A 26,482-nucleotide genomic window follows, 5' to 3' on the forward strand; every position below is an offset into this window, starting at 1 on the left:
TTCCACACATTGTGAATGACATCATGCAGAGATTCCTCAACATGTTACATCCAGCAGGCATGCAGCGAGAGAGGATGATAAGACCTTCCATATGTCAATATGTGTCATAACATGAGGCAGAGGACTGTGATTGATTATTTTTAATGGAGCCAAGGAGACGACAGAACGCATCAGAGCATGTTGCTGATCGAAATATGGTGTGGTAATTTTTTTCAGCAACAGCCGCTGGCTGATGATCCCAAGGTTTTATGCAACTGTCTTATGCAACATGTGAAAATAAGAATTTGATTTGGTTGAAATATGTACGCCCTGAACAACAGGAACAACAACAAAGTAGAGTTGTCTCCTTTCAGAATGTAACACACTTTTTGCTTGTGTTTTCTTTAATTCTCTCACTTCAAGTCTTCTACAGTGCTCTTTTTAATTCAGGTTGTATTTTCATATGATAAAAACAAACATATTTTGACTTGTATTAAAAAGCACATGTGTCACTAATGGTTCTGCTGTATTCAAGTGTCCCAGTCAGTCGTGATAGTATCACACTTAGCCAGAATAATCATAATATCAGGACCCTGAAACCGAAGCAGCTCAATGGAATTCAAGGAATAACTGGAATGACACTCAGTTGAGCACATACCTCCACGAAGGCCCAACAGTCGCCTTGAGAAACCAATTAAATTCACTAGATCCAGATAGTTATTTGGATATGCACCAAATTGCACACACTCATAAATAACAGTCCCCTGCCAGCGTTTTTCATCAAGATCCATAAATTATTCTCTGTGAAATCATAAAAAATGTTGAAAAACACCCTATCATGCAAAGTTACAGAAAGCGAAAAAGAAATCCTGGATTCACCCCCTGATCCGGATCCACATTAAAATGTATTATGTTTTTTCTGACTCATACCACATCCTTTCACCACATTTCGTGGTAATGTCTCTGGTAATCTGGTAATCCCGCTAACTAACAGAGTGCTACAAAAACAAACCTCAAATTACAACATAACCACTTCTGCAGAGGAAATAATTGTATTAATCCCTTTTTTAGTTTTTTTGTTGTTTGTTTATCAAAATGTCGTGAAAAAATTATTTTGTTTTAGACAAGGCTCAATCTCTGTTTGAAGAAGTGACACAGTGGGTTTTGGAGAAAGCAAATTCATATTACTTCCAAGTGGAAAAACAAAAGTTGCGGCTGAGAAGTAAACAACGTGAGACCTTCCTCCTGACCACAGACAACATCCTGTGCTCCTCCAGGCGGTGGTGTGGCTGCATGAGAGGTGGAAGGAGTTGTTGGTGTGGAGGTGAAGAGAGGTGACTCTGTGCTCTGGTAGTAGAAGATGTATGGAGGAAGCTGCTGGGGTAAAGATAGTGATCTGCCACTGAAGAGGTCAGCAGGATTCTTTCCACTGACACAGCCGCTCCTGTTCATGCTCTTAACCCCTGACCTCTGATGACCACGTCTCGACTTTGACTTATGCTCACTCACAGAAATATCGGTGGAAGGTACCAATAAACCTAAAAAGAACACAAACATAACCTGAACTAACAAAGCAAAGAAGTCTACTCATGATATCCATGTTATACAAAAAGTTAATTTCCCAAAGAGAAGGAAATATCAAGAAATGCGCTACAAAAAAATAAATGACACAACACTCTGCATACCTCCTTCAAGCCAGTCACACAGTCTCTGTAAATTCAATCAAGATGCACCGAATTGGACTCAATCATAGACATCAGTTCACCAAATATGCCAGAATTTTTTCAATTGGTGAAAACAATGTTGAAGAAAGTGGGAAAACAAATCCTGGATCCGCCCCTTTGTCGAGATCTGTGCCAAAATGTAATACCTCCTTTCTCAGCCTGTGTCTCATCCGTCCACGAACTTTCATAGGAATCCATTCATCCCTAAATTCAATCAAGCCGCACTAAATTGCACAGAAATATCAGTCCCCTAAATATGCCAGATTTTTTCCCTCAAGATCCATTAATTATTGTTTGGGAAATTAATGAAAAAGTTGCATCTCACAAAGTTAAAGAAAGTGATCCTGGAACCCCTGGATCCTCCTCCTGATTCTGATCTGCACTATAGTTTTTGCATTTACTCAACTTTGAAATCAACAGACGGGATGAAAACATGACCTCCTTCGTGGAGATAATAATAATAAAACTGTGTTCAAAGTATGACATGGGCATCATAAAGTTGTCCTTCCTTTATGGTTTTATTTTCTAATAGATAAAAAAGTGCTACTGTAGTCTATTTACAGCTGCCTGTATTGGACCCACTACATTACAACTCTCGATAATGGAAAGATGAAAGAGAGGTGAACTATGAACAGCTGAGAGGAACGTGATACCAGACCTTTCTCCACCATACACAACCCTCAGTGTGACTTAACAAGATGCTCTACACACTAGTTTCAAAGACGGCAGTTTGTTAACGTGAGGGGTCCCGTTCACTTTACATAGAATCATTCAAATAACCTGGGGGTCTCTGATCTACTGTGCAGCAGTCTGCTCGGGGTTGGCTGAGTGAAGCACAGTGTGCTGAGGTAGAAATTAAAGTCAATACCCTGGCATGCAAACAAACAGTTTGCACAAGCACTAACTGTGCGGAGTCGGTATGCACATAAATACAGCCTCCCAGTCCGAATCAGAGCTGCACAGGTCGTCCTCCACTCCAACACATGACTGTCTGTCTGCAGGCGTCTGACCGTTGGCTTTTAAATTTGTGATTTTTCAAAGATCGCGTGTTGCCGCACTCGCTCGGCCTCTATCAGCAACGTCTGTCCGCTCAAGTGAATACCCTCAGCCTTCATGAAATTCTTGTGCTTGTTTCAACTCATTAATGAGCTCACACCTCATGGCCATATTCATAACATGTGTCTTAATAGCCGTTGCTTTGTTGAATTTCTTTGTTTCTGTGTATAAAACAGCAGGTTGTCTAGAACCCTGTGTTTTAACTGTACGGGCAGTGAGTCATGATGTAACCTACACCTTTATGTTTGCAGTGATGCCACCGGCCGACCACAGAGCTCATCTGTGTCAAATGATGATTCACTCTAATAATCGTGTGGAAAATGACTCAATGTTTGTTGTAAACACTGTGAATGTTGTTGGGTTTATGCGGGGCTTCCCCTATGTGCTCATCATTTCTTTTAACCTGAGGTTGACGGGACATGAAAGCGTCTGATCACTGTTTTCTATGCACCTCCCCCTCCCTCCCTACCTCCATAGCTATTTTCCATTTGACATTTCTTTCTAAAAGTACACGTGAATCCAGCGGGGAGGCCTCTCTCTCTCTCTCTCTCTCTGCTGCTGGTCTAAACTGTTCAGTCCAAGGTCAAAATCCCCAAAACATCCCACGCAACAGTCGCAGACATGCACCTTGTTTTCCCTGCAGAAGACACCTGCTCAGGAACAAGAGGACAAGAAGTAGGACAAAGAAACAATCAGGCGCCCACCTAACGGAAGAGCTTTTCTCTTTTTGTCTGCTCGCACACCTTTGAGGCCGGCGTTTCTTGTAGCCCACCTTAGGAAAACATCCGTGCCCCCACACGACGCTGAGCCTTGTGTTTCCTCCTGCCTTTAATCTTATGAAAAGAGCTTTTAACATGGCTGGAGTGGATGGATGGTGGGAGGGGGTGGGGGGGGGATCTGCCAAAGCAGAACAAAGCCAGGGAGGAACTCCGAGAGATAGTAGCAGAGTGGAAGGCTCTGTAATTTATCACCTGTTGCCCTTGGGCGGCCCTGCTCTCCACCTCGTGGGGTCTGTGCGAGTGTGTGTGTATGAAAGTATGGAAAGGTGATGAATGAATAAGCAAAAAAGAACAAGAGAAGAGATTCTTTTCTCCTCTAAAAGCTCAAAAGACGTTGGTTTGAGAAATTATTCCCAGGGAAAACCCATCGTCTGCATGCCAAAGACACCACATGTATGCATAACTCCCTTTACCACAGATTGTGATGCTACTTGTGAATGTTCTAATTTCTGTTTTGGATGGGGGTGTTCAAGCAGAAGTGTTAATATGTATCCATAACAGAATAACAGAAATGCAATTGTGCAACATAACAAAATGAACAGTGTCCTAGAAAATACAGGATCGTGTTATGTCACGTTCAGGCTTCAGCATCTGAAAAGGTTTAGGTCTACACATGATGCTGTCTCTAGAAAATTCAGTCCTCACGTCTCTCTATGTTTGCCTGCCACCTTCTGGCTTATTGGTGCACACACACACACACACACACACACACACACACACACACACACACACACACACACACACACACACACACACACACACACACACACACACACACACACACACACACACACACACACACATATATACACGCACGCACGCATGCACGCACACACATGTTTATGTGCTCATGCATTGAATAGACTCAGAATTAAACTCAAAATCAAAACCAAAAGATTCAAACGATGGTCGAGATCTTGGGAACTCTGCTTTATGATCAAGACTAATAAGTTGGTTTAACACTGACCTTTCTGATTTTTATTTTCATATTATAATACACTGAAAAAGTTTAATTGTTGAACCAACTTAATATGGTTTCCAATTCACTTCTTTTCATTTGATAAACAATTGTATTTTTTCAGTGTAAAAGCTCCCAATTTAAATGAGTTTGTTTTGCAAAATACGTGTTTAACACAGAAAATAGACAGCTAAAATGACAGCACAGTTAAATAAACAGTCGTGCAGATAAATACGAAGATAATAATAATACAATTAGAAAAAATTAAACAGTACACACAATATGTCTAAATATACAGGGGGGAGGGGGGAGGGGAAACAATTTCATTTGATGGTAAGTTGGTCAGTTTTGTTTCTCTTTTTAGTGTCTATAAGTTATAGAGTCTTGATACATTGTGTAAAGTTTTGATATATTCTGTAAAGTCTTGATATATTCTGTAAAGATTTGATACATTGTGTAAAGTCTTGATATATTCTGTGAAGATGTGATATATTCTGTAAAGTCTTGATATATTCTGTAAAGTTTTGATACATTGTGTAAAATCTTCATATATTCTGTAAAGTTTTGGTATATTCTGTAAAGATTCGATACATTCTGTAAAGTTTTTATATATTTTGTAAAGTCTTGATATATTCTGTAAAGTCTTGTTTTATTCTTGAAATTAAAGAAATCCTGTGAAAGAAGGGCAACTGTTTGCCATTCTGTGAAACGAACCAAACAGAATCATTGAGTTTATGATGAAGTCGGTGTCATAGTAAACATGTGTAAGAACAAATTTAACACTAAGATAAGATTTACACAATATATATAAGCCTGCCAGACATTTATTGAATTGCTACAATGTTGAAATAAGTAAAATATTATGGTTGATTGTTGCATTTGTTTTCATCATGTAAACATTTGAGGTGGATATAGATCAGTTGAATAAACATTGTGTGAAATCGATGTTTACCTCTTTACTGTTATTGCTGATTATCTGTTTACATCATAATAACAGTGTGATGACCACCAGCACCCGCGCGTCACGTGTGACGTGACGTGTGACGCGACGTGTGACGCAGTCAGTGTTTCTGGAGGAAGCTAACGAGGAAACCTCAGGCGTCGTAGATAGATAAACACCCGGGAGAGGTGTGAACCCAGCGAGCGCCCAGCTGTCACACAACCGAGAGAACAGCTCCACAGGTCGGACCGAGTCCTCCACACAGCGAGGGTCGACATGTCTGAGACGTACGGTACGTGTGGGATTGTGCTTTAATTCAAAGCTCGCTAGCTGCTCTGCGCGCGGCTCGTAGCGACGCTGCTAGTTAGCGGGCTACACGGTTAGCTCAGGTTAGCACCTAGCTAACCTGCCGCCTCATCACGTCTGCGTCTTTTAATGGCGATTAAACAACATCTTCCTGCTGACAGTCCGTTTAAATACACTGCGGTGGTGCCCGCGTTCAGCTTGTGACAAACCGCCACCTCTGTCATACAATGGCGGAGCAGGCTGCTTCCTCAAACGGTGATAAACAAGAGCCAACAGACGCAGAGACGGTTCCCCAGATAAAAGTTGGTTCAAACTTCACACTCTGCGATAACATGTTGACACGTGAAGGACGCGGCTGCTGCACCGAGGGGACCTGGGACCTGGAGCTGGAGCAGTGACCTTGCAGGGCTGGGAGATTGTTTGCTTTTCGTGAAGGTGCTGTGTGTGTGTGTGTGTGTGTGTGTGTGTGTGTGTGTTTGTTTGTATTTAAAGGGTGGATATCAGCTGCAGGGCCTGTTTGATGGAGGCAGATATGATCAGCCCTGAGTTACCTGTGGAGCAGCAGCTGCGAGGTGTCATTCTGGTCCCGTGTCATTTGACTTCTCTTTTCACTACAGATCATTTGCCTTTTAAGCAAATGAAGAAACGGCTGCGCCTGTCTGTGACATGGATGTAATGTGCATAGTATGTTCTTGTAATACATCCATAGTCCATGAGCACTGACACAATGACCGACTACCAGTACTACTAACAGAAGAAATTAGTAAAACACAATCAATATTCGATTTTGCCCCCACCCACAATAGGGGTTTCAATACCTGGACTTTTCATATCGACTGACACCGAGTACCAAGTCAATACCAATGCTTTATACTCAGTGATGATTGCTGTCATTGTTTTATGGCCGATTGCTACATTTGTTATTGGAAACACTAGTGCCACCCCTTGAAACTGATTCCTTGCAAACAACACGTCGTCGTTTTGCTTGTGAGACTTCCGGGCATGGAATATTTTCAAATTGCTGACATTTTAGCCAGCTGTGGCTGAGACTGCACCACCGGGAATCACTTCTTCGCCATTCTAACAACAGTACTTGGCAGTGCAATGCAGCTGCTGTTATGGAGCGGTGAAGAATAAGTGATTTCCAGATAAAGAGTATTGCAGTTTTATCTATATGAAACTAATATACTATAGAAAATGTGGTATTAGATCAGAACATAGATTTGTGTCGATGCCTGACCCTGTATTTTTGACAGTATTGCAGGCATTTCCAATGCTGGTACTGCTATCAGAACGTCTCTAATGCATTTTGCACAGATGGTATTCAAATATCATAGAGCTAGAGGTCAGTGTTTATTTAGTTTCCAGCAATTAATTTCACAAGTGTGCATCTTACTGTAAATACACTGTTGGACTCTGCACCACCATCTGCTCAGCTGTGATGGACACTCTACTGCAACCAGCGCTGAATGTTATTAACGTGTCAGAGCACGTAATCAACTTGCAACACATTTCTTGATTTTGATACGTCTTCGGGCAATAATCTGGCAATAACATCAGCCGGCCTTTGACGGCTCTAGAAAGGACTATTCTGACTCCGGTTTAAAGAATTGTCAGCACAAAAGCTCTGACACAATAGTCCCAGTTGTTTTTAAACTGCACACCATCCTCCTGCTCTGTTGCACTCTCTGTTTCCACTTGTTCCCTGTCTCCTTCGCTCCTTGCATGAAACTTCCTCCCAGTGGGTAGAATATGTGTAAAAGGGCCAGCTCTGATGGTAGCTGTAATAGCCCTTTATTGATTTCTGTCTCAGTCTCCTGTGCTGTCTCTTCTCCAGCACGGTCAGTGGTGGAAATAGTAAGATAAAAAAAAGTATATGAATACTGCTGCTGCAAGAATTAGGGAATTAATCCATGTTTCTTAAATGAGAGGATTAACTCTTTTTCTTTGTGATATATGAAAGTTAACAGAATATATCCCCTATTTGCCCCTTGGACACTGCATAGAATACCCTTTTCACAATTTGCTGTCATTTTAATAGCAAATGATTATTTAAGGAAATAATCAGCAGATTCATTGATAATGACTTAATGTTAGTTGCAGTAGTAATTGCTTGTTGTACTTTGTCTTTAGAGGAAACAGAAAAAGAAATTTAGGCCTGAGTGTGTTAAATGTTGTCACAGTGTAAGTGAATGCAGATAACAGTGTTAGTCTGTTCCCTCAGGGGTTATGTGATATCGACGTGTTTGAAAAAAAAAAAAAATACAATAGCCTTAAAGGCTGCTTTTGAGAGGGCAGTGCTGCATTCCTCGCTCCTCATTGCTTTGACATATTGACAGCTTGATTGTTGTCTGCAGATCTCGCGTGGGAATATGTAATGTCTGGGAAGATGCTGAAAAAGCTGAGGCAGACTTTTAATACGGATCTGTTAGCCTTTGAATCTGTCAGTCCTACTGTCATGGCCGTTGACAATGTGCGGTTGAGATTGTTGCAGGGGAAAACTGTAAGTGCTTGTAAGTGCTGGTGCTTTGCTGGAGCTGTTCCATTACCATGAATTTGTCCTCTGGCTTGTGTTGCTTGAGAAAACACCAGCCTCTACAAACAAAGGTGCACCATAAACGGAGCCAGCGGTTGTGTGTGTTGGCAGATGAAGGTGGCTCCAAAAGCCCTGGCTTGATTAGGGTAAATGTCACACAGGAACTGAAAATCTATGTCATCCATCTCTACGTTCTTTTTCCGCAGTGACTCTTTCTGTTAACCTTGTGTGAAGCTGAATATTCACAGGATGTTCACCTGGCTAATCTCTACACTAATCATTTGCCAGACCAGCACTTCTGCACGTAGAGCCTGCGCTTAAGCTTCAACCAAAAAGTACACACTACACCTTCATATTCCAACTGAAGCAGAAGCTCAGAGGGAAAGTGGTAATGTAGTGCAATCTTATCTTCTCATATCTCATATCTAATCTTCTCATATTCTTTGGAAAAACACCACCATTACCAGATTCTCTTATATTCTCCTATGTATTCTACATAAAGCAGAAAAACACAACGCACTCAAATACAGCAAAAAAAACATTGAAAACAATTACGAAAATATTGTATTGCTTAGAAATAAGCTGTGTTAACGATGACCTTTGCACAAATGTGACACCTTTTGAACACAGTGAGCATAATTCATCGCTGCTCTTTACCATGATGAAAATTTCATCATGGCATTATGGTATGGAAATTTCTCTACTTATTATTTTGTTGCCGTTTCATTTTATTGATTTTTTTTCAGGTCTTTGAGTACCCCATCAAAGACAATCCATCTTCTAGTCATCTGTTGTTGTTGTTCTAACCTCTGTATTCTTTAGTGTTGTTGTGGCCTGTTGTCTCATGAATGAGGATGTACTTCAGATTGTGCAGATGAAATAATTTAAGTAGGCTGTCTCTAATGCGGTGCAGGAGGACACATTTTTGCTCACACAGAGAAAAGACCACTCCAATTGTGGACTGAGTCATCAGATCTCAAGACACATTGAGGAGGCATTTGGGTTTGATCACCTGTGCTTGGCTCTGAGCGATGGAATCAGTCAGGATGGATGTAAATTCCAGGTCCAAACATCGTCATTGTTTCATATCTCATGGATCGACACACGTAAATGCCCTTTGCACTAACTTTGGTCACAGCACACAAAGGCTGCCTGTGCTGGCCTTGCATGTCAGGGTCCTGGGTCATTCTGCATCTTATGCGTCAATGGTGTCTGCCGACTCACCAAAACAACAACATCTGTACAACCAGCTGGCTGAGGTCATTCAATCCCTGGATGAGTCAGTTACCCGGAACCAAGTTTAATAGCTCCACAGCCGTGGCTTTGCTCTAATGACATGTTTTATTAAGTGCTGTTGCTTCTTCACGGCTTCAAACACATTTGTTTTTTTCACCTCAGACAAACAAGCATATTAAATTAGAATCAGAAGTAGCCTGTCATGGTGATTACATGCCAGGCTTTGCGATTTGTAGGCTAATTTAAGGTTGTTGAATACTGTGAAAGTAGCAGCTCAATGGGATTAAGAGGAAATCTGAAGGATTGTCTCTGAGGATGGAAGTGCGACGAGCAGCAGGCTTAGTGTTACATTGATCTTTTCCTCCTCTCCTCTGCTTTCAGATTTCCTGTTTAAGTTCCTGGTGATTGGCAGTGCTGGGACTGGGAAATCCTGCCTCCTGCACCAGTTCATTGAGAACAAGTGTAAGTTTTCCTTCTTTAAAGCCCATTAGTCGCTTCAGGGTTGGATAAGAGTGAATTAATTAGAGTGTTATTACACAGAAATGGTCATGTAATTAGTGTCACAGATTCCCATATCACATAAAGCCTCTCACGCTCCTGTGGGGTTAGACTCAGTGGAATTTAGTTCCTCCTGAGAAAGTTATTCATTGACGTCCATAATGAATCAAACCAAAGTAGATGATTATTGAGCCAGCAGGATACAACACATGACAGCACAGTTCTCTGCTTTCGACTGTTCTGGACTAAGACAATCTAAAGAGAAGATACACACTAAATGTTCCTATAGGGGGGGTTACATGACTTAAGTTAAGCTTAATTTTGCTTGACGATAAAAGTTAAATAACAACAATAAAATGCAAAAGTCAGTTGCTCCGGAAGTTTCCCTGAACCTTTCCTGTCAGCCCCCTAGTGAAATGTCCTGAAAATGTCCAAGTGAGCCTATGTGAGAATACAGCAGGAAAATGTCTGCAAAATTCACAGCGAGCGAGTAGGCGTGCTGATGACATTTCTAATGAAAACTGAAAATATAAAAGAGAATATAAAATATCTAAGGAGGATTTCATAAGACTGTTTAAGTTTGGGATCAGTTGTTCTTTTCAATTTTCTATTAAAGTGAGTAAGTTGACACTGAAGATGACTCGCAAGTAAAACTGGTTTCTTTTTCACCTGCAGGTAGGAAAATAAACAAAATGATCAGTGTGATATATACTGGTAGTCGTGTCAAGCTCCACAGTTTTTCTTTATGAGCACACAGAGACTCAAACACACACACCTACACACACACACACACACACACACACACTTACTTGTATTAATTTGATTAAAGAGGTGTTAGGTTCCAGTGCTGTCAGTGCAGAGGGAGAGAGGGAGGAGGGGTTGACAGTGTTAATCTCATCTCGACTCCCTCTTGTGTCCAACGTGGATGTGATATGTCTGAAGATCAAACTGCTTAATCTTTAACACAAGCACAACACACCAACATATTACACATCACAAGTAAGATACAAAGAGCAGAGTTGAAAGTCCCCATTAGACCTGTTGGAAAGGCGTTTCTTTATTAACCACATGATAATGCTCAGGGAAAGAAATGGAGAATTGCTTTATTTTTCTGTTTAACTGTTAGTTCACATAATAGAATTTTTCACACTCTTCTCACTGCATTCCTGTTTCAGTTAAACAGGACTCCAACCACACCATCGGCGTGGAGTTTGGATCCAGAGTGGTGAACGTTGGTGGAAAGACGGTTAAGCTGCAGATATGGGACACTGCTGGACAGGAACGATTCCGGTAATGACTCTAGTTTCATATTGAAATTTCTGAGCCATATTTCATTGATATTATAGATGAATTATTATCAACCAAATTGTCTGTGTTTTCTCCTCAGTTCTGTAACTCGCAGCTACTACAGAGGAGCTGCTGGAGCCCTCCTGGTCTATGACATTACCAGGTAAAACAATCACTGCGCTTATACTTAGCACTCACACATACACACTGGAGGCTTCAACTGAAACACTGCTCATCCACTTTGAATGGGGAAATGTTCTGTGTTGCCATTCTACATTGTGGTTCCGTTGCTTTGCTTGTGCTGCGTGCTCAGATTCTCAAGCAGCAACATAGGCAGCAGCCAATCAAATCGTGTTAATGCTACTACAGGTCCTGCCTGACATCAAATACTAAAAGAGGCAGCTGGTGAACCTGTTGTGTGTTCATCTGGTTGTGTACCATGTACCTACCTTTAGCATTGTGTTGACTGCTAGCATGGCATGTTAGCAAGAGAGCCGGCTCTGTTGTGTGGCCCGAGCAGGAAGTTGTGTGGTTGTTGTCGTTATGATGTTTCATGCCAGTATCAGTGCGTTGGGCACACCCAGTGTCAGGCATTAACCCAACTGTCCCTCTGCCTATGCACAAATTATACCTTTTGTGTTACAGAATTCAAACTACTACTACAAAAGACAAAATGACATTTTAAGCTGTAATTGAATCTGGTTTAAACTCAAAATGGAAATTTACTTACCCACTATTAACTGTCAATAGTTTTCTATTTATAATGTGTGTATGAACACAAAGTATTATTGTTGAATTCAGTCTGTGTCATCTGTCCATACCATCTCCAGAAATTGTGCAATTCAGTTACTATACATACAATGAATATGCACCAGAATCTACTCACTGGTCTGTATTTCACTAGCTTACAGTTGCATTAGAGCGGTTGTGAAATTGAGATGGAGCGAATGCAGTGATGCAGAGAGATAGGAATGTGTGTTTGTGAGACTGTAGTGTCTTTACTGGAGGGGATGGGGATGGAGGGCAGTGTGACAGGAGCTGTAATATATAGGTGTCTTCTGGCAGCCAGCAACAGAAGAGAAAGCAAAAGTCCATCACCAAAAGTGTCCCCCGAGGAAGAAAATGGAGAGTGGACGGAGAATACTGCAGGGAGGGAGGGAGGGAGCACAAAAAGTAGGCGATGGAAAACTTGAGTGAGAGTCGGAGATGGAGACATTATCACTTTTCACAGGTGTAAAGGTGGCAGGAAGATGGAAGAGAACATGTGAAGCGGATTGTGACTGAGCTGCTTGGTCTCATCAGTGTGTGGACGAGGAGCGAGTGTCATTCTTAACCTGTTAGTGAAAGCAGCTGTTAAACAAAAATCCACTGACCCACACCCTTCAGCTTACCGGCCTCACGTTACCACGGACACCAGGGTCCGGTCTCCATGGTGATCAGTGGCGTCAGTACAAAGAAGTTTCCATGATAATTGTGATCACTGTCAACACTGTCCAACAAAGGTTGTAACAGGAAAGTTAAAAAGGTTTGAAGTTTGAAGGCAAATTGTAAGTTGTAAAAAACTAAACATTTGACAAACTGTATCTTAAGGACAAAGTGAAAAAGCAGCACCTGCAAACACTATGTTTCTTCTCAAGCTTTCTTGTCCTTTTGTGCTCTGGAGCTACTTTGATGAAGTAAATGCTAATTAAATTTGTGAATTTGAAAGTAGATCAATCACATGAAATCATGTGTATACAAGAGACTACTCTGCTGATCGATGCTACCCAGCCCCTAGATAATAAGGTTGTTTGTTGTTAGCTTTAAGCAGAGCTTGCCTTGTTACGCTCTCTTTAACCAGCCTTTGTTTTGCTTAATTTTAATGTTCTTTAAAAACCATTACACATTGCAATGCTTGACTATTGTTTTTATAATAAGTATAAATAGAGCTTTATATTCTGGTCTTGATCAAATATCTAGTTGCTGCATTTCGGCTTTTCTTGGCAGCCAGGAAAACAGATTAGTTTTCTCTTTCAGAAGGCGAACTCTTTACTTCTTACTAAATATTTACATTATAACTGTATTATGAAGTTGTATTTGATTATGTATGACCTAGTTATTAAGTTAGTCTTTAAAAGTCATTAATACACATCCTCTTAATTTGCCATTATACACAAACCAAACATGAAGTTTGTTTTATTTCTTAAATTAAACATGTTATTATTGCGGTATTGTTTTTTGTTCAGCTTTAGTTTTAAACATTGAAAGATCCTATATTTTTCAACTAGCAAACAGTAACTTTAGCCCTTGTGATACATCTGAGATGGAAATAACCTGCTGATGGTAAGTCCTCGTGTTTATATGAGGATACGGTTTGAGGAAGGAAAGTAAAAGTACATGCACATCTTTACGAGCACTTATTTAATGAACTGAAATATCTCCCACTCAAAGTAATGAGTGCTCTAAAGCCTTGATAGTCTCCAACAGGCACAGATGTCTGTTTATACAACATTGTGTATTTATGGAGGCAAACATATTCACACGTGTTTATTTATGTATTTGATAGAGACAGAGCATGTTAATGAACATCAGTATAAAAACACTGTTAACGTGCCAGATTCTAGCAAGAATGCTAATTATTAATAAAAAGGAGTCTGTGCAGATAACGAAAAAATATTTGAGTTTAACATATTACAGGGTGATGCTTTACCCTTAGCAGTAAACACCATTGTGTCCATCTGTCCTCCTGTCTTACAGCCGGGAGACTTATAATGCCCTGACCAACTGGCTGACAGATGCACGGACACTGGCCAGTCCCAACATTGTTATTATCCTGTGCGGCAACAAGAAAGACCTGGATGCAGACAGAGAGGTGACCTTCTTAGAGGCCTCACGCTTTGCTCAGGAGAACGGTAAGTGATGTTAAATTCATCACACATTTTAAGTTTGTCTCTTTTCTTTTGATTGATTGCTTTTCATGTAGGGCTTGGCGACTTTCAAATCAATATCACGATTATTTCAAACTTTCACCTTAGCCTTGAAAATTAGGTCGGTTAGAGGTTATACATTTTTGGTTAATTGCCCAGCCCTATTTTCATGTATGCTTACCGATTGTGTCTCTTATCTAATTTTCATTGTTTCTTGTATTTTCATGTCTATGAAGAGCTGATTTTTCTCGAGACCAGTGCTCTGACAGGGGAGAATGTGGAGGAGGGTTTTCTGAAGTGCGCTCGCATCATCCTCAACAAGATAGAATCAGGTACACTTTGTTTGATAAGGAGGTTGAGCATCCGTGTGCAAGTTTGCAGACGTTTGCACGTGTTTACTTTTGATCTCTGTGCATGAGTAAATGAAGCTGTGAGGACCTTTTAGTCCAGTGTATCGCTCTACACATGTCTGCATTGCCAACAGTTTTCATTTGTTTCGAAGGTGAGTTAGACCCAGAGAGGATGGGTTCAGGTATCCAGTATGGAGACGCGTCGTTGAGGCAGCTGCGGCAGCCAAGAGGCACCACCACACAGAATAAGCAGCATTGTAATTGCTAGGGATCGAGACCCTACGCTCACCTACAGGCCGACAGAGACTGGGCATCCCCTACAGGTCAGTGGTGTGTCCTTAAATCAGGCTCTAGCATTGATACATTCAAATACATCTCTAGTTTCTTTTTTACTTTACTCAGTATTGATGAATGAGTGATTACCTCCTCATCTCCTTTCTCTTCTCACATCTCAGCTCCAGGTGTTTTTTGGTGTGTCGTCCCTCTCTCTGCGGACTCACACACCTTGGATCACCTGGACAAATGATCGTGGAGATCACTGCAACCCCTGACCCCTGACCTCTGGTAAGAGTCACTACATCTTACCTGAGGGGGTCAGCATTGCACCTGTGTCTGGACAGGGAAACCCCTCATTATGAACACACTGCGATCGTAAAGACGGGGAATCCTCTTCTTCAAAAATCACTTTCTCAAGTCACTGACCAGACAAGGACAAGTCGAGGGTTGTGTGTATGGGCTGCCCTGCTGTTCTTCTCTCTGTGTTTATTTTTTTCCTCCTGGTTTGAGTAACAATTTCATGCTTTCTGCATTTGCACGTCATTGTTTGTAAGTTATTATCTGTAAATTGAGTTGCACCTGTTCATTGTTCAGACGGTCTGGTAGGACCCATGATTCGTTTGGTCGGCGCTTTTGACTTTTTATTTTCGATGATATTTCTGTTTTTATTTGCCATTATGTTCACTGTACTTATAAGTTCAGAGTTGTATTGATAGTGACTGAGTTATAAAGAGTCTAAACATAGACAGATTTTGGACTAGAATTATCATATAGAAATTTAAACCAGATGTTATTCAAATCTTAACGAAGGTTTCCGAGGTTTTGGCTGTTAATACCTTTTATCTGATCTTAAGACTGAGGCAGCTCATCAGTTATTTCTGATTTTTAAAGTGACACTTAAGTCCTAATGTAGAACCCAGGTTAGTCACTCTGACGTGTAGTCTTTTTTTGATTTGCCTTAAAACACATTGTTTTAATGTAGAGTATTGGCCTTAGTAATATACTTGATATTGTGGATCTACAGTATATTATTCCCAGTCTCCATGTCTCTAAAGTGTGATAGGAACTGGTCCCGTTACACCATTATACATCCACATAGAGAAGCCTGTGGTTCAGGTTGAAAGCACAAAAAAAGAGAACTAATGCTCTTTATTTTATCCCAAAGTCCCCGAAATCTGTAGATATATCTCATCAGATTCACACCATGTTCAAGTCTCAGTGTCTCTGCTCCGATCACAGTGAAAGACAAACCAAGGGTCATCAGTCTCTGCAAAACTAAAACTGTTTCTGACTCCTCCTGCTGCGATTTTTCTCTCTCCATGACCTCCCTTTGATTCACACTGTTCTACATGCACATACTGCATGAGGGACGTCACAGGAAACCACAGTTGGTTTTGCCTCAGTGCCATGTTTGGGGAAACTTTTCTGCCGCCCACCCAGTTCCCTCACAGCAGCTCAACGCTGTTGAATCATGCATGGCTGTAAGTTTGCCTTGATAAATGTCAGGAACCTGGATTTAACCCTCTGAGTAGTTTTCACTTCTGATTATTGAGCACGGAAGCAGCTCTGCTGCAAAATGTTTGTTGAGCCAACCCAGATGTTTTGTCCTGAGAGCCGGCCCTGCGTTACCCCAAAGAGAACCTGGGAAATTCCCCTCTCAAATCCGGTTTCCTCTTTCGGTATAACACTGATGGTCTGGATTGTGGCGCTGCTGGGAATATGAGGTTGTGAGTTAATAACCAAAACTGCACTGCTTCTGTCTGCACCACTGAGAGAGCAGGTCACACTGACCCAGCCGAAAGGATATCATAACAAAAACTGCCTGCAAACTTCAGCCCACACAATTCCAAGCTTAGTCGCTGCTTTCTTACAGACATCGTGTAGGTCCGTGCTGGAAGCCGGGTTTGGGCTGCATGCACCATCCTCAGTCATCAGCTTCGCAGCTGGTGGGGTGAAAGTGGATTGCACATCCACCTCCCCTTCAATCAGAGCCGAGGCTAATGGACTCATCCACAGAGTCGGAGCCATCCCCCATGATTACACCGTGTCCGGACACCCGGTCGGTTTAATGCTCGGCAGGGTCATGTAGCGATGCAACGGCGTCCTGCTGGCTCCTGCAGGGTATAGTACAGAGTGGGTATCTGCCCCCGAGATCTTGTTACCGCATGTGCACAACCTCGGCAGTACCTTGCTCTTGTCCATGGTGAGGGCAGGGTCCATGATTGTAATCTCCTCCGTTAAAGTTGGAAGCGGTGAGTAGCTGGTATGGTGGCTAGCTACTTAACTCAGGAAGCTATGCAGCGTTCAGGTAGCGCTCGGCGACCGTGTGGTTAGCTCGCTCTATGAACAGTTTGCTAGCCCGTTGGGCTCCACCTGCCGTCTGAGAGGATGCTCCTAGTAGCCGGAAGTCTGAGGTGATGACACGACCCCGGGTTTGTTATAGTAGGAGGAAGTCCCTCCTCTAGTGGCCAACGTCACATCTGCCTGCCAGTCAGGACTGGCATAGTTTAAAATTGTTTCTGGCGGACAGCGCGGAGGCGTGGGTCCCAAAGTGAAATACCGAAATGAATGTTGAAAGAGAACCATATGTTTAAGCTCCTGTGAGCCAGCACGCCGAGGAGCGACATGAGATATTATTGGATATCAAGAGACAGATGGTCAGGGGGGAAAAAAAATCATAAAATATTGGCATAGTGTGATAGTTTGTCTCCTTCTGCAAGTGCACTTTTACTTTCGAATTTTCATATTTTGTTTGTATGCTGTAACTATAGAATTGTACATTTTATTTGACTTGAACTGTAATAAAGATTTTAATTGTAGATGTTATCATTTCTTACTAAATAACAACTGAAAGTCTTAATTAGAATTTATTGTTTTTTTCTACTGTCACGAGGCGAGTTTGTTTTTCACTTGCTGCTGACGTGGGGGTAACGATGAAAGGATGTTGACTTCCTGAGCTGCAGGAGGACGTCAGCAACATCTCTGATCACTCACAGTCACAAGTCAGTTATCAAAACATCTGAATGGTTAAACACTGTAGAACCAGAGTGAGCCTGCATTCATTTGTATGTATTCTTTGTGCAGTCAGTAAGAGCTGATCAAAATAGCCATATGATAAACTTCATTTTCTCACCTCTTCAGTCGTGTGATGAATGCAATCCAACGCAGTTGTTGCTTAGTAATTAATGTTGTATAATCAACCTTAATACTACTGTACATCTCTAGTAACCTGTGCTGTAAATACGATTTGTCTTGTGGGTGAGTGTTGCTCATTGATTATAATGATTATGCAATTCCCAGTAAACTGCTTGTTTTTTCAGTAACACCTTTCTTCTGCATGTTAATGTTAACTTCCTGTTAAAATGCTCAGTTGGTTAAAGTTCATTCCAATCACGAGTGTTTATGAATCTTAGGTTTTTATTCCTGTGCAACGGCCAGAGACATTGTGTATTTTCGGGCCTTGTGGGAATTTCTTCAAATTTGGTACAAACATTAATTTGGACATTTAGGATTTGTGAGGTCAAAGGTCACTGTGGCCTCACACAAGCCTTTTTTGTGGAGCCCCTCCAGAGAATTCTTTCAAATTGAATTAAAATGTTCACTTTCAATCTCGGATGAGCTAATAGCATGTAGGTCGTCAAAGGTTAAAGTCGCCTCACAATTATTGTTTGTGGCCCCTTGAACATGATATTTTAATGTCTGTTTGACCAGTTGTGCCTTGGACGAAAAGATTAACTGATTATGTTTCAGTGGTCAAAGGTCACGGTGACTGGAAAAGTCTGGAAAAAATGTATGTAGACGGAAACTGCACTGTTTGGCTGAGGCACACAACCACAGGGCAGTAATTCTAGTTTAGCAACAATTTATCTCGCATCAGGTTTATGGCTCTGCTGAGTTAACAGACCTGTAAGTTTAACAATTGAATCCGTGTACATGATTCATTCGGCTCAACCTCCATTCTTCAGGCAAGTCATTTCTTGTGGGAGGCAGTCAGGGCAATGTTAGGATATCACAGGACTCGAGTGATGAAGAGTAAATGTCCTCTGTGTCCAATTGTCTGGATTTATGTTTCTGGGTCGATGCAGTAACAGCTAGAGTGGCTTAATGTAGCTGATGTGGATATATTGACTGATTTATCGATCCGAGACCAGCTGTCAGGATGACCTCATAACTACATTGTATTATTTACTGTGGAAGATGTTTGGCCACTAGATGGTGCTAAGGTACTGAACAGGCAAATCACCAGTTAGTGGCGTTCAAGACCGAGGCACCTCAGAGCCCATTGGCTCAGCCAGTTTCCATGTTTTGTTAAAATATAATACATACTGAATACTTATCAAGCTAACATATGGTTAAAAAAGTATATGTATGAGAATAAATAGTACCTGATTTATAATTTTATACATCTTATTTATCAGATAATGTTGAACAATGTCCTTTTCATAGAGCTTGATCAAAAACAGTAAATGCTCATGTATCACTTCATCTGTTTATTTTATTATTTACATATAATGGGACATATTGATGTGGGTAGTTGAATTGGAGACAATACATACACACACACGCACACATTTTCCACCAATAAACTCACATGTGGACGAGAAGGGAAGCAGAACATGTTTCAGTAATAATGCCAGATATAACCATAAAATAAAAAAAATTAGTTAAACAACAATGACGTTTGAAACCACCTCTCTGAGTGGATCTGGTTAAATCAGAGTATGAAAAGGAATTTCATTAACATCTAAGTCCAGCAAAGTTTTGGCCTTTTTTTTTTGTCAAATTCATGAAGCTTTGCAGAGGAAATTTCAAAAACAGTTTGATGTATGGATCTTAAACATGTAAATACTGCTCAGACTCAAGAGTTTTACTGGAATGACTTAATTTCACAATATTCAACATAACTCACCACACGCACGTACAAACCATTCGAAGCAAGCGTCACAGCCCTGCTTTGTGTAAAATATCCTCTATGCCCAGGTCTTATTCCCTCTGGGTGCATTTGCGTTTTAAGTGTGACCAACGAGCACCATATAAGATGATTACAGACGCCATCTTGAGTTAACATAACTAACTGCGTTTCTCATCAGCCGTGAGAACACCAGGTTGTCATAACACAGTCACAATGGTACTCGTCCTAAGTACACTCCAGTCAATTAGGAACTTGCCGCGCTGGGTCAATTGCTTTAAAGGGCCTTTTCTAGTTGGAGTTTGCTTGTACTGTGATCCAGATGTAAAATGCAGATCAGCCTCGGTGAGTCCAACACCACAACACTTGCCAGGTCTTTGCGTGGTTTCATAGAGACGGCTGCCAGGTGGTTTTAGGTTCTCAATGCAAACATCCGATCATTACAGCCCGTCTTTATACACATACAGGTGCTTGTTAGTTCTAGTAGTGCCATTAAATGAAAGTTGAGGTTAATAAAGGGAGGAGAGGAGGAGGGGAGAGCAGTGTCACACTGATGGATTTACGTCAGTGTTTCCACACTCAATAGAGATGAATGCAATTACTAACATGAAATTACTCATTTCTGCAGCCTCTGGCGTTAGGACGAGGGAACCCAATATAAAGCTGACTGTAACTGAAATGGTATACGAAATGTCAACATGTTGAAATGTACAGCCTTTGTATCGAGTGACTTCATCACGAGTACAACACAGAGTATTTGAACACAGAGGCTGCATCCATACTACTACGATTCTGTTGGAAAATGCCATTTTGAAACTTAAACGACCTGTCCCCCACAAGTGTATCCATATCAGTTTTAATCTTATACTAGCATGCGTGAAAACATATCTGTTGACCACTTAAGTACACTGACATGTGCGTTCCAGTATTTGCAGGAAAAACTCGATGGGAGCCTGATGAATAAGTGAAGGATACGTCGTGAGACCCAATCAGCAACTGCTTGTGACTTTCTACACCACCTTTTCCAAACATCTGTGTTTATACCCATCCAGACTAAACCCCAGTCCTGCAGTTTTCAAGCTAAAACAAAGCCAGCAACGTTTCCTAACTTCTCAGTTTTAGCGTCTCTAGTGTGAACTCCAGGTGTATCCGTAGCAGAATTGATGCTTTTCAAAAGAAAACGTAGTAGTATGGATGTAGCCATAGACTGCCATAACAAAGTGATTTACCGAACTTCTACATTATATATCATATGTAAACAATATTGTGTATTTCTATTTCTAAAAAAAAATCCTCCTGAAGTTCTGAAAGACAATGATGGGGGATCCTTTCCAGAGAGACAGGAGGTTGGTTCAGGTTCCAGGGCAGCAGAATGCCGAGCAGGTAGGAAGGACGGTTGTCTGGTTTCTACTCGAGCGACTGGAGCATGAGGAGCTGCTTGAGGACCTTGGTCTGACTGGTCTCCCTGATCTCTCCTGCGAGGAACATCTCATCCACCACTGTGTACACCTTAAAAACACAGAGAGAGAGAAGAGGTGCGTTAGAGGGCAGGAAAGGAAATGACAGGATTGTGGCAATTAAGGACGAAAACAGCACAGATACCACAAACCACATGTTGTGACTAAAACCAGAGGGACATTATCTCCTGCTGTACACATGAAACTGTTGAGGTTTCTGGAAAATGATGTTTACATTGTCCAGTCATCACCTGGCCTGTGGTCAGCATGAGAACTCCACTGCTGTGTCATCGAAATGTCACAATAACCAGTGGGTGACAAAACACACTGAGACGCTAACATTAGCACACATGACTAACTCTGACTGGATAGATCCGGCTACATCCATACGACTACATACCAATACAGCAAATACTAAGAAACAATGGTGAAAATTTCGAGGGTAGGGTTGACACTATAGTCGATGTTACCGGTGTTACAAGGTGCTCAGGCCCAAACAAATTGTATAACTAGAACTTAACTATAATGAGAGAAGTGAGTAACTAAGCCTTTGAAACCTTTTTGTTTGGAACAGGAATACATCAGTTGAAGAGAAAGAGAGCGAGTTTATGTTAAACAATTTTCACTTCTGGTTGTAACACTGCATCAAATTGCTTTGTGTTAGCACGTGGGCGGATGTTCAGATGCTTTCGCTAATTAGCAACAACACTGGCGGCAGCTGGGGGGGGGGCGTTCGGAGGTGTTAGCTGCTTAGCATTTCTTTCTATGAGAAATATAGAGGATAATCGTTTAGATGGATTTCACTCAGTGAGTTATTTGTAGTTGTAAGTACTTAATTGGTTGCCATGGTATTGTGATGAAAGAAATATTCTCGTCTGCCTTTTGTCCTCCTCTGCTCCATCAAGGTGTTGATTAAATCGTTTGAAAATCTCACAAGGTGAAAGATAGTATTTTCGTTTTCTTACCTTATAGAAGTTGAACACCAGGTCCAGTTCACACACGTTGTGAAAATACTCATTCAGCACCTTACAGGAAAGACGAGAACAGTAATTCATCAGATAACAGATAATCTAAGAATACATTAGAAAAATATATATATATTAATACGGTAATAATGTGTTAATGTGACCCATTGGTGCAGAAATATACTGACGCAGCAGAAGCCACTTAGCAACCATGTAATAAGCTAATTTACACTACAAGCACATCCATATAAAACACACCAAATTAAAATTAATGTGGTCCTCATCTTGTTTCCATGTGCAATTATTTTGAAGCATTGATATATTGTCATGGAGCGTGACCGAATTACAGACCCCTTGTTTCAAATTAGCATCAGCGACTGTTCAAATGAGCAGCGTGACGTCCCGTAGCGAGCTGACGTGCACTTCATCTCGTTTTGTATTAACTTGGACGTAGAGAAAAAATGTGATGAAAAGAAAAATCAACAGGATTAATTTTGAATGGGTTGTTTCTCGTCGGGTACGTGGCCGTGTGCAACAACAAGTTTCAAAAGTAGAAATGAAGACGGCTGTGTGCTTCAGAGTGCGTGTACGTGCATTCCTTTATAGTCAAACATTACATCCAATGACCTTCACTCCTGACGGCTCTGGCTAGAAAACTACTGTTTGTTCTGTCCTGAACAAACAGTCGATCGTACTCCAGGGTCAGTTTGAGCTGCTACTATTTGATTTTTAAAACTGAATACGATTAGAAGAAGAAAAAGCAGTTAAACAGCACTTCAACTAAGTGATAAGACCGGACTTGAGCTGTCTAATGCCTTCACATAACCAAGATTTAGAATAAATGGAGTCCCTCTATATATTCTTCGACGGTTAAAATTGCCTCTTGATATTTCTTCCGCTGACTCCTTTAGCACGTTAATTGTACCACACTGTTTATAATAGTAACTCTAATTCATACGTTACAATGTGCAGCTCAATCAGGAGATGATATAAATAAGCTTTTCTCAGTAATATGTCTCGCAATTTCTGAAATATTCAACATTTTGTGGTGAATATCCCTGAAGAAATGAATGGACAGACTGTTCAGAAGCTAGACAGGCTGACATCAGCGGGTGGAAAAGGGTGTTATACCATTTTTGAAAGTTCTGTTCAACTTAAGCTCACAGCCACAATTATCGCTCTTCACACGTTTTTTTCTCAGAACGTGGGCAAACTTGTTTCTTTCCACGTAATGTAATTATCTACGCAGACACATTTTGCTCTATGAGACTCTGGGGATACCACTGCCTCATCTGGAGCCGCATTCACGCGTGGATCATAGCAGCCATTTAGGCTAAAAACATGGTGTAATTGACGCCGTTTCAAGTCGAATTTTCAAGTCGGGGCTTATGGAAACTTGGATGACCCCACACCCACCCCTCCATCGGCATTGTGGTAAGTAGATAATGAGGGAATTTTCATTTTTGGGTGAGCTATCCCTTCAATGAAGCTACCTCTGTGTTTGGTAATTTGCACTGACATGAACGGTCATGCTGAATGTTTAACTGTGACTCATTTGTTTTACTTGCAACAAGCTGATAATCCACATCCTGAAGTCAGTGTGGAGAGCAATTGTTTTCTAATGTGAGGTGTATCACTAGTAAACTTAAATCCTGAACAGCCCCATGTATCTCACAAGCGTTCAGGTTTAATGAGGAGAAGCAAGACAGAAGAGGACAGAACATCTTGAAAGAAATCATCAACAGACATTCCAGAAAACAATCGAACCATGAGAACTAAATCTTCATAGTTCACTTACTAAATCTATACATCATGTGTTTGTGTGTCTGTTACCTCTACGAAATTGTGGATTCCCTCGAGGTATGCCAGGTTGTTATCCGTCACGTCCACACAAATACAGAAGTACAGGCCAGCATAACGCCGGTAAATGATCTTGAAGTTCCTGAACTGTGAGAACAACAGAGATAAAAGCTCTCAACATTTTTGTCTCTCATATTATGACAACAGCAGCAGCTTAACTTTGGCTTAAGCTTTCAAACTTTGAGATAATACACATCCAGTATATCTATAATTACATGGAACATATTGCATCATAAAACTGATGAGAAGTGTCATTGTCTTCAATACGACCCACAGATTTTCAGAGTTCTTTTCTCAAATCGCTTTAACAATTGTTAAAACTGCTTTATGATTTGTTTAAGTAGCTTGTGGAAAAAGCTTGTAATGTGGGACACACATGAGTCACTCAATTATTTTACTGTGAAGTAGCCACGACTGAGATTTTTAACAACAGCGTGGTTTCAGTCATTACACTGTGGTCATTGAAAAAAGGCCTGGTTCTACTAAACAAAGTAGGAAATCTGGGCATGTCCCCGAACCACCCACAAAAATAGAGAACCACACATGTATACAGAAGATACTGACTGATCCCATACCTCCACAAAGTTGGTGTGTTTGGCATCCCGGACAGTTACCACAGCGTGAACTTCCTCAATCAACTTCTGTTTCTCATCATCGTCAAACTGCATGTACCATTTGGCCAGTCGCGTCTTCCCTGCTCGGTTCTGAATGAGGATGAAGCGGATCTATGTGATAAAAGAAAAGAAAAAACAGAAAGACAAATGAGATTAGAACGGGAGTAGTTTACTGATATATGTGTCAATGGGATCTGGCCATCGGGAAATGTTACTAAGTACATCCACTCAAGCACTGTACTTAAAGGTACTTTGCTCTTTTCAAGTATTTCCGCACTCTTCTATTTAACTGCATTACAGAAGGAAATATTGTACATTTTACTACAGTACATTTATCTGAAGAAATTATAAACTACTCAACATTATATACAAGTGGAGCAGGAATAATTAGTTGTAAAATATTCATATCGTTGTTTGAGTCACTTTTCGTACAAAAAGGTTAAGTACTGATCTTGATTACGCAATTTAACGTCAGTGTTTTTCAATGCAGTACTTTGACTTGTGGTTTGGCTTTTTGAATTTGTGGTGTTAGTGATCTATTTATCTACAATATCTGAGTAGCTTCTTCTTTCACGTCGAGCTCTGACACACAGAGACCCCGTCGACCGTCCCTCTGTCGGCCACGAGCATCACCTGTTAATAACATAGTACTAAACACCATTTATATCCTGCTAACTAATACTGGGAGCCTCTCGTTAAACTGTGCAGCTTTTTAGCTGTGGAGAAAAATACCTGTTAGCTTAAGCTAACGTGACAGCTAGCGTTCCCCGAACCGCACCCGTTTATCTGGACATGAGAATTGAACGAGACATTAGAGAGAGTAAAACTAAATGATGTGTGATATACTTCAGCTAACTAGAGGTTAGTGTGTGAGGTAAATCATCGTGACTTCACGTATGTGGCCTTAGTCTGCGATGACAAGTTAGCTAACTTACTAACTAGCTGTCGCTAACGTGTCCGACTGCCTGAATGAGCATCCGACGCTAACACGCTAATGGAATGAGAAGATAATGGAGCCGTGTTCATCTCAGACATATTCACCATTTTCGTCTCCAGAAGATGGACGTTGGAAACTCCACGGCAGCTCGTTCCTGAACAATTATTCCACGATTTCAGATAAAAACATCAGTATTTTCTTCGACCGCTCGTCCGCTATCTTCCCCGAGCTAACAGGAAGAGCAAAACTACGCTGAAATGCGCTGCATGATGGGGGATGTAGTTCTTCATGTCGCGTTTAGAACATACAGAAGGTCATTTGAAACTACAAACACCAGCGGCCCCTCGCGCTGTGGATCACATGAGAAGCAAAAAAGGTCGTAACTTGCAGTTTTCTGCCGTAGAAGCATTTAATGTGCAGTAACAAAACACTAATAATATTAATACTTACTAATGAATAATGTATCCTTTTTATTACTAAATCTGAATCATTAAATAAGTATCATAAATATTTATTACGTCAAACAAACTGCAGTGTCAGTATTTACCATGTCAAATATATTATATTATATTATATTATATTATATTATATTATATTATATCATATCATATCATATCATATTATATTATATTATATTATATTATATTATATAATGTAATGTAATGTAATGTAATGTAATGTAATGTATTATAAGAATACGAATAAGAATAAGAATACGAATTTTGTTTATTTGCTTTCATTTGCTTTGTATTTTTTCAACCTTTATAAAGTGTCTTTGAGCATTTTTAATGTTGCACATATAAAACTAATAACATAACAACAATAATAATAATAAGAGCTTTATTATTATTATTATTATTATTGTTGTTGTTGTTGTTGTTATTTTTTATTATTAACAACTTCTCAAAA

General features: G+C 40.7%; 2 protein-coding genes across 2 annotated transcripts; one reads left to right on the forward strand and one right to left on the reverse strand.

Annotated features, from left to right (window-relative positions):
* The first annotated feature begins 5,543 nt into the window (after window positions 1–5,543).
* rab4b (RAB4B, member RAS oncogene family) lies at window positions 5,544–18,154 on the forward strand. The gene is made up of 8 exons (XM_035153896.2): window positions 5,544–5,728; window positions 9,896–9,976; window positions 11,188–11,302; window positions 11,400–11,462; window positions 14,036–14,190; window positions 14,442–14,537; window positions 14,708–14,878; window positions 15,011–18,154. The coding sequence occupies exons 1-7, from the start codon at window positions 5,713–5,715 to the stop codon at window positions 14,821–14,823; spliced, it is 642 nt and encodes a 213-aa protein (XP_035009787.1). The 5' UTR covers window positions 5,544–5,712; the 3' UTR covers window positions 14,824–14,878; window positions 15,011–18,154.
* A 1,152-nt stretch (window positions 18,155–19,306) lies between these two features.
* On the reverse strand, window positions 19,307–25,843 carry ap2s1 (adaptor related protein complex 2 subunit sigma 1). Its single transcript, XM_035153897.2, has 5 exons — window positions 25,678–25,843; window positions 24,598–24,747; window positions 23,996–24,109; window positions 22,163–22,222; window positions 19,307–21,249 (listed from the first exon to the last, which is right to left on the reverse strand). The coding sequence occupies exons 1-5, from the start codon at window positions 25,678–25,680 to the stop codon at window positions 21,148–21,150; spliced, it is 429 nt and encodes a 142-aa protein (XP_035009788.1). The 5' UTR covers window positions 25,681–25,843; the 3' UTR covers window positions 19,307–21,147.
* Window positions 25,844–26,482: the final 639 nt, after the last annotated feature.

The sequence above is a fragment of the Hippoglossus stenolepis genome, chromosome 4 (assembly GCF_022539355.2).
Source record: "Hippoglossus stenolepis isolate QCI-W04-F060 chromosome 4, HSTE1.2, whole genome shotgun sequence".
Lineage (NCBI taxonomy): Eukaryota > Metazoa > Chordata > Actinopteri > Pleuronectiformes > Pleuronectidae > Hippoglossus > Hippoglossus stenolepis.

Coding starts and splice junctions, on each gene's coding strand:
- rab4b (XM_035153896.2), top strand. Junction 9,977..11,187: donor CCAGTTCATTGAGAACAAGT/GTAAGTTTTCCT, acceptor TTCCTGTTTCAG/TTAAACAGGACTCCAACCAC. Junction 14,191..14,441: donor ACGCTTTGCTCAGGAGAACG/GTAAGTGATGTT, acceptor ATGTCTATGAAG/AGCTGATTTTTCTCGAGACC.
- ap2s1 (XM_035153897.2), bottom strand. Junction 22,223..23,995: donor GAATCCACAATTTCGTAGAG/GTAACAGACACA, acceptor CTTTCCTGTAAG/GTGCTGAATGAGTATTTTCA. Junction 21,250..22,162: donor TGGTGTTCAACTTCTATAAG/GTAAGAAAACGA, acceptor TGTGTTTTTAAG/GTGTACACAGTGGTGGATGA.